Below are 8,755 nucleotides of genomic sequence, written 5' to 3'. Positions count from 1 at the left end.
GGAACGTACTTTTTGGTTATGGTTTTGCACCTAAGGGTAACCTCAAACTGTCCAAAACCTAACATAGCCTAATTATAATAAAATCATACATGTGTGTTTATTATATCCATTCAATTATTTTCTATTGTATTTTGTGACTCTCGCGTTGTTTAGGCTACTTTACTCCTCTTCCATAGGTGGCGATACAACAACACATTTGTAAACCGTGACTATTCTACCTCGTTGGTTACAACGGAGGGAGGAAAGGGGATACAATTGTTTCCCTTTTTTTTGAATTTTATCTCAAAGTAAGCCAAAGTGAAGGTACTGATATTCCTTTATATTCTGCAAAAGAAGCAAACCGCTTTTGCGGTTTAGTTGAGCAGAATGTCGGCAAGTGCCGTATACGTGTTGGATTTAAAGGGCAAGGTAAGATAAAGGAACAGCTAGCATTTTAGATACGTTAGTTTTCTAGCTCTAGCCAACTGAATCGATTTAACACCCCACCTATGCCTGTACACAGTAGCATCTGTCATGCAATCCACACTCTGGTGTTCTGAAATATTGCATCCGCTGATGTTGACAATGGGATGAATATAAGATGGTTAAGTACAAAGAATTTCTACCAGGACAGCATCTACTGGGGGTCGGCCTGCTACAGTAAAACCAATCCCGTGATGTGGCAGGCAAAATGTGTCACATGAAAACAGCTCAAGTTTGCTTCATTTCAGCCAGGCAACAGGCTACACTAGCTTGATATGTTGGGAGGTATTTGGAAAACATAATACACGTGTGGTTTGGCTCATTTGATAATAAAGTGCCTTACTATCAATCATTACAGCCAGCCAAAACCGTTGTGGCATGAGACAATCTTTTTAAGATAACATAATTGTCGGGCTTATGTTCTGTTTTCCGCAGGTCCTCGTCTGTCGTAACTACCGTGGGGATGTGGACATGTCGGAGATTGAACACTTCATGACCCTTCTGATGGACAAAGAGGAAGAGGGCACCCTCTCTCCAATCCTGGCGCACGGAGGAGTGCGCTTCATGTGGATCAAACACAACAACCTGTACCGTATCCTTCCACTCTGGTTCCTGAAGTGGTTCTTGACTGAGTTGTACTTATTCCTGAGTATTAATGATTTAGGTCAAATTAGTGTTCTCTTTTTCTTAACACGTATCAATCTAGTGGTTGCAACCTCAAAGAAAAATGCCTCAGTCTCCCTGGTTTTCTCATTTCTCTACAAGATTATCCAGGTATTTTCTTGTTGCTTAGTTTAAACCTTGTTGTTTGGTATTAATCGGTTTGAGTTTTTCTTTGCTTAATCCACTGCTATATCATTCCGTTTGTTGTGTAAACTGTAGCAGATGACCACAAATAAAAGTAGTCTGGGCATGAATGGAGGCCTACTATGCTCTTTGTGTGCTCTAGTAATCAGAAGGTTGCCGGATCGATTCCCCACCGTGCCAAATGACGTTGTGTCCTTGGGCAAGGCACTTCACCCTACTTGCCTCGGGGGGAATGTCCCTGTACTTACTGTAAGTCGCTCTGGATAAGAGCGTCTGCTAAATGACTAAATGTAAATGTCTCCTCAGGTGTTCTCCGAGTACTTCAAGGAGCTGGAGGAGGAGAGCATCAGGGATAACTTTGTGATAATCTACGAGCTGATGGACGAGCTGATGGACTTCGGTTACCCCCAGACCACAGACAGCAAGATCCTACAAGAGTGCGTTTTTTCTCCATGCTTATGCATTTTAGAAGAAATTCAGAGAGCATGCATACTAGCTGAGAATCATGCTGAAGTCCATCAAAAGGCCAATATTCATACAGTGAAGCCTATAAAATTGTACTATTTTCTGGACATGAGAACCTCAAAGACAGGGATTTATCTAGATGCAGTTCCTCTCTGTATAATATGGCCCTGTCGCTCAGGTTTGTTTACAAATGTCCCTAGATACATCACTCAGGAGGGTCACAAGTTGGATACAGGGGCTCCACGGCCCCCAGCAACCGTCACCAACGCCGTGTCCTGGAGGTCGGAGGGCATCAAGTACAGGAAGAACGAGGTCTTCCTGGACGTCATCGAATCAGTCAATCTGCTGGTGAGGAATGTCTGCTTTTCTAAGCTTTCTTCTGCTACCTTTGGGAGGTTTGCAGGCCCTTCTTCAAGCTTCCTGTCTCTGTGCTGTGTCACACTGGGCAGGAGTGTGTTCTGTTTGTAGTTTTGTGAGACTGTATGCCTCGGTTGACGTGTGCTCATAGCTTATTCTTAACTATTTGGTGTTTTTCTTGGTTTCTCTCTCTTTTCTGTTTCCTTGTCTCCATGTGCAGGTCAGCGCCAATGGCAATGTTCTGCGTAGTGAGATTGTTGGTTCCATTAAGATGCGTGTGTTCCTCTCCGGTATGCCTGAACTACGACTGGGCCTCAATGACAAGGTTCTGTTTGAAAACACTGGAAGTGAGTTCTTTCCGTTAAACATATCTTTTTGTAATAATTCAATCCTTTTGCAATGCTACCTGGGTTAGAACCGAGCAGTCTCTAGATTTCTCAATTCCCTTTTTCTCTGAATATGCAAGTGCTTTTCTTTCGACGGATTGCAACTTTTCATAGACATCTGGAATATAACGCAGAAGAAGAATTGGTAGCAGTCTGTGGAAGTGGAATCATTTCAGTCGCTGATGTTTACATCTGCAGGAGGGAAGAGTAAGTCAGTGGAGCTGGAAGACGTCAAGTTCCACCAGTGCGTGCGTCTGTCCCGCTTCGAGAACGACCGCACCATCTCCTTCATCCCCCCGGACGGGGAGTTTGAGCTCATGTCCTACCGCCTCAACACACACGTGTGTACCAGGTTCCCTCTCCATGGATCAGCACATATTCATGTGTTTTTTTCCCCCCACACTCACATGAAACGCATTCTTTCCTGTCAATACCGGAGATGCTGAACAGGGTACATGCCTTGACTCACGGATTAACACACAATATATATTTTGACTGTAGTAATGCTGAAGATTCACTAGGGGGTAGGAGTAGTCAAGTTCTGTTTTGTGTCTTGTTGGAATCAAGCTGGGATCCTGTGTGTTTCAGGTGAAGCCTCTGATCTGGATTGAGTCGGTGATTGAAAAACACTCCCACAGCCGAATCGAATACATGATCAAGGTCTGACACGTTTCACATCGTTGGTTTTGTTTGGGCATGCTTTCTACATCAATATATGGCTATTTACACTGTGCACTGAGCAAAAAGATAGTATGAGCCTTCAAAAATATATATTTTAATAACAATCTCCATTGGCTTGCTGCTTTCTCAGGCCAAAAGTCAGTTCAAGAGACGCTCTACAGCCAACAATGTGGAGATCCACATTCCTGTCCCCACGGATGCTGATTCACCCAAGTTCAAAACCACGGTGGGCAGTGTCAAGTGGGTTCCAGAGAACAGCGAGATCGTCTGGTCCATCAAGTCTTTTCCTGTAAGCACAACTGCATGAAAGAAAACCGTGGAATATCTCTTTGCTTAAAAGGCTTTCAAATGGAGTCCGTGGATTTCATGTGATACTGTTTGTGTGTGTCTCAGGGAGGGAAAGAGTACCTGATGCGGGCTCACTTTGGACTGCCCAGCGTGGAGGCAGAGGACAAGGAGGGGAAGCCCCCCATAAGTGTGAAGTTTGAGATCCCCTACTTCACCACTTCCGGCATCCAGGTGCGTATAGCTTCTTGGGGACCTCACAGCTATATATAGAAAGATATTAGAGAGGGCGCGCTTTCTATGGAGCGTTAAACTAAATCGTTAATTCCTGGATCAAATAAATGGTGGGGATGTTGAACAGGTATTGTCTGTTGTTAATTAAGTTGTGCATTGCTAAGTGACGTGTGAGACACAAGGAGTCAGATGGCTGAGCGGTGAGGGAGTCGGGCTAGTAATCAGAAGGTTGCCGGATCGATTCCCCGCCGTGCCACATGACGTTGTGTCCTTGGGCAAGGCACTTCACCCTACTTGCCTCGGGGAGAATGTCCCTGTACTTACTGTAAGTCGCTCTGGATAAGAGCGTCTGCTAAATGAATAAATGTAAATGTAGTCGTTGTGTTGACATGCTTTTAAAATAGCATAGTTTAATGAGGTGCTTTTAAGTGATTTACACCCCTCTCCCAACATGTTTATAGATGGAGATGCACCTTGATAAGTTTATACGTTTTTTAGAAAAGGAATTAGATGGCCTATGGATCAAATTGATGTACAGAGGGGGCGCTAGAGTAGCAGTGTAGCTGAAAGTATCCTTGGTTACGTAGATGTACAGTATGACCAGTGTTTAGGATGTAGCTTATCATAGTGGAGATGTTTCTGTGTTGGTGAATGAGAGCTGACAAAATACATGTGGGGAGGTGATGCATAGTTCTGAGGGAAAAACTGGAGGTGAACGTAAAAACCCATAGTAATTCCAGTACCACGTTACAGTCGTCTTCAGGGTCTAGACAGGGGAAACCTATCAAAGGAACCCACATTTGGTCTCCAACTCTTTGATGGTTGGCCACAGAATATCACACAAAGTGCTGAGAAGCTTTTGCAACCTCTAATGCCATGAGTTATGACAGTGATTAGGGAACTGCGAGAGTTCATGTTGGGGTGTGACTTCCAATTTCCGGGATGCTTCTCATGCAACCATATTAAGTTGCATGAAAATTAGGCAGCCCACTCGGAAAAAGAGAACTTCCACTCGTTTTTAATTAAATATCCTCTTAAATGAGGCCGTTTTGGCAATATGATGAGTCTGTCCATTTTCAAGGTAATTGAGCAGCTGAAAGGGATGATTTCCTTGCCCTTCCCCTCTAGCGGTGCTCAGTTGAATCTACCCTCAAGCTGCCTCAAACATATGCTGGAGAAATAAGCAAGATGGGGTTGAAAGGATGAACTATCTATTGAGTTTGCATCACATCTTCAAATCAACTTCCCCTTCAGTGTATTTGCTCCCTTAAATATAGTTTTTTTTTTTGCAGATTGAGTTCAGAGTTCAGCCTTCACGTCACAAAACCGTCCAATTTTACAACTAGGTGTTCAAGAGTAGCCTGAAGTTCATTTGAAAACAACTAGGTGTTTTGAATCCCAATAAATACCAAGGACAGGCTCCTCAGGGGAAAATAGTATTTGGTGCCTGGGAAAGGGGTGCCTGAGGACTGAGAAATACTTAGGGCTCAAAGAAAAACTTATGGTTGAGTATTCCCACTCCCTTTCATGTGTCATTACAAGGCCGGACTAACCAGTTGACAGCATCTCAGCCACCAGTGAAGCCTGTGTGACAACTCTCACTCTTAACACATGTGAAGAGGGCTTGGCCAAACTCGCTTAATTAGACATGTGTGAATATCAAAGCATGTGAAAGTTCCTCTTAACCCCACCACTAAGTGCAGGGGACGCAAATGTAAAGTGTGCATGATGCAAGTAACAACTTTTAGAGGCGTTTTATGGGGACTAGCCTGGAGCCACTAAGCCCTAACCTTTTTAAGTGTTGACATTTAAGATTTTTGATTGATGATGAGAAAAGAGCTGGTTGTCTGCAGTTAGGTCATGTATGCCAACTTGTGGGGTTACTTTTTTCTTGGTCGTTTTATTTCTCACTTAAAAGTCCATCCTACATCAGCCCATTTAGGCTGTTAGTTCTAGTCAGATAGAGCGGACACCAAAGTCCTTGGACCACACCTTATTTAGGTTCTGGGACTGTAGCGTTGTGAAATGGGTATGTGTCACCTAGATACTGTATGAAGATTTATTGTTTGGAGATATTGTATGTAGAATAGACATTTTAGCACTTTTCATACAGTCCCATTCATACATGGTACAGTGCATGGTTGCACATCCCCATGCCTGATATCTGTTACCCAGAGACATCATCAGATGCTTGTGCTTTTTCAAACTAGTCAGAAAAGCATGCTGATTTGCAAGCTACACCACGCTAATGCAACCAGATCTGGGCTAGTGGCAGATAGCTGCTGCTGGTATTTGCTCATGCAGCAGGACTCATTTTAAAGTGTATTAAAAAAAAGAAGGGTCATCAGGTACAACCAAATTCCTCTACATTCATTGGAAGGTGCGCCATGAGTCTGAGCTCCACCTGGTGTAGTTCTAGACCTGGATGGTGCACTAGTCTAGTTTTAATGGGGGGCTTTGGGCTGTAGACTTCCCCCGTCCGTGGTTTAGCTTTAAATGTCAAGAGTAACGGGAAATCATTTTCCCGAGAACTTTGAAATGTTTCAGTTGCAGCAGTCCTCTGATGAAATGCCAGTTGACGGCTTGTGTAATTTCAAACTCAATACTGCTGACATGTATTTCATATTTTCTGACCCTGGGCATGTATTAAATGGGCGGTAAATGTCCCTTGAAGGCAGGAGGCGTGATATTCTGCAGGACATACTTCTCTTATTTCGGTGGTGACCCATATCACAACCACTTCCTCGTCCACATCCGCCACTTTCGCTGGGACCTACGTCCAATTCCCGATGAAACGAAGAAGCCTCTTGCTCACCAGGCTCCGATGACAGGGCTTTGGTTGTTGCCGAGTGAAAGCATCAGCCAGACATAGTTGACCCACATCGTGTCTTCCAACAGAGCCAACTGTGTGTGCCTGTCCTCCCCCTCTGCAGGTGCGCTACCTGAAGATCATAGAGAAGAGCGGCTACCAGGCCCTGCCATGGGTGCGCTACATCACGCAGAACGGCGGTAAGGAACGAGCCTTCCATTGAATCGGTGACGCTTCTCTTCACGAGCGTGTGGACTCTTCCATCCGGCTCTCATAGCAAGGTGGTTTGGAACCACAGGTTTTGCAATGCGGTGGCCTCGGTCCCACATTGTGAAGCCTCAGATCGAGAGGCACGTGTCCTTGATAACCTCGGTGTGAGCCACAAGAAGCTTCCCTTCTTGTGCGCGCACATTGAGTAATGGTTGGGCAACACATGGAAATGCAATGTAACACATGCAATGAGAATGTGATCTGGTACAGCTCTGTGAAATGAGGGTACAGTATAGTGGACCCAGAAAATGAAGCAACATCTCTTTTCTGTTGCGTCGTAGTCGAATATTTGAAGCTCCCCTGATTTTTGAGGGCCAACATTAGCAGTTATAAAGTTAATGAGGAGTCTTGCATGTTCTCGACCTTTTGTTCATTTGCTAATCTATCCACTAATTTGCTAAACATCCTCAACTAATTTCCTTTTGTTCCTCTTTTGATAATTTGTCCTTTTAAAAGGCTCAGCTGCCTTTCCAGTTTATTTCTCAGTGATTTCCTCTCTCGTCTTTTTTCAAGCGTCCATTTGATTAAGTCTCTTCATTTCCTCCTCATATTCAGATTATCAGCTTCGGACCCAGTAGGCGGAGCTTCAGTCTGCAGTGAGCAGGTGGAAGAAGGAGGCGGAGTCTCCCTGACATCCGAGTGCGACAGGTGTCAATCATGCGGCATCACTGGCTCTCTGTGTCAGTTTATCTTGTTCAAATAGGTCATTTACATTTAATATCTCATGCAATCACGTGAAGGCATCCTTTGTCATACTTTGCATTACAAGTTGTAGTGTTGTAGGCACTGTTTAGCTCCGAACACAGGAAAGGCTATTGGAGAAATGGACAAAGTTTACTTCTGAGCTGTGCAGTCCACATTCACATGTTATACTGTTTGTGGGTCGTTTGAGGGGACGTTACAAGGTTCTGTTCATAAGTTACTTTTATCACAACACAGGTCAGCTGCTTCCTCTGTGTCAGTCTTAGGCAATGATTTATTCTTTCATGTACGAAACAGTATTTTTTTGTGTTCTGTCACGTCTCAAATTTGATTGTATATATTTGTTGGTACAGTACGTCTTAAATTCCAATTAAGTGTTTTTTTTCTTTTCTTCAGGTCACTATGAAATAATCTGTATTTTTTGTATTTTTTATATTTACACCCCACTCAGTGTTTGGCCTGTCTTGCCATGGATGATGGCCAATAGCGATAATGCTTGTAATCCAATAAGCCAAAAAAGGTATGATATTACTGGTCAAGTTGCCCAAGAATTTAAACTCTATGCCAACTCTAAGGTGTCTAACCTCCTTCTGCACCTATCGCACTCTAAATCCCTTTTGATTTCATGCCTGTGAAATTAAAAATCAATGATTACCTGTTGAGAATAATTATTTTCCTCGTTGTGACATGTTACCACTCAATTTCAAATCAATAAATACATGTTTAGCATATCTCTCTTGTTTCCTTGTGACATTTAACTGCAAGTTGTATCATTGAAGGGGCCAACAAGTTGGGTTTATGACTTCATTTGTATTTTTGGGTGTTTGTTAAGTTGATGCAATGCCGTCTTCACAAGGCACCTGCTGTCGTCTGTGTGTGGAATGCTAAATAGAGAAAAGTGGCCAGAAGTTTCCTGTTCAAGGCCCCTTGGTCTATAGAGGTCTGTGGATGTTTACACCCAACAGTGGTTCTCTCAGGATCCACAGGCCTGTGTGTGTGATGTCAGCTACTATTTAGAACCAGCATTCAGTAAACACGCTGGAACGTCGGGGAGGATGTGACTCAAACTGCGCTGGCCGTCTCACACACTAGAAGGTTCCTGGTGTGCAGGAATAGGATGGCCAAGCACAGAGTAGCCATTGTTCAGGGGTTAGCGAGACTGAAGTCTGGAGTGGTGTGATATTAGGTCATTAGGTTTGTCTTACGAGGCGACAACTCTTCTACAGTAGTCGTGAAGAGATGGTGACTTAGAAACGACAGTTCTACTGTGACATCATCAGTGTTTGTCCTTGTCAGA

At 43.8% G+C, this 8,755-nt stretch overlaps 1 protein-coding gene across 1 annotated transcript; it reads left to right on the top strand.

The window, feature by feature from the left end:
* The first annotated feature begins 210 nt into the window (after nt 1–210).
* Nucleotides 211–8,189, top strand: ap1m1 (adaptor related protein complex 1 subunit mu 1). Its single transcript, XM_047028230.1, has 12 exons — nt 211–408; nt 898–1,054; nt 1,169–1,236; nt 1,576–1,706; nt 1,935–2,082; nt 2,312–2,438; nt 2,676–2,818; nt 3,066–3,137; nt 3,289–3,447; nt 3,552–3,677; nt 6,611–6,686; nt 7,312–8,189. The coding sequence occupies exons 1-12, from the start codon at nt 367–369 to the stop codon at nt 7,332–7,334; spliced, it is 1,272 nt and encodes a 423-aa protein (XP_046884186.1). The 5' UTR covers nt 211–366; the 3' UTR covers nt 7,335–8,189.
* The last annotated feature ends 566 nt before the right edge of the window (nt 8,190–8,755 follow it).

This window comes from Hypomesus transpacificus, chromosome 10, assembly GCF_021917145.1.
Source record: "Hypomesus transpacificus isolate Combined female chromosome 10, fHypTra1, whole genome shotgun sequence".
Classification (NCBI taxonomy): Eukaryota; Metazoa; Chordata; class Actinopteri; order Osmeriformes; family Osmeridae; genus Hypomesus; species Hypomesus transpacificus.
Note: the sequence above shows the minus strand (reverse complement) of the source record. Positions and strands in the feature narration are given on the sequence as shown.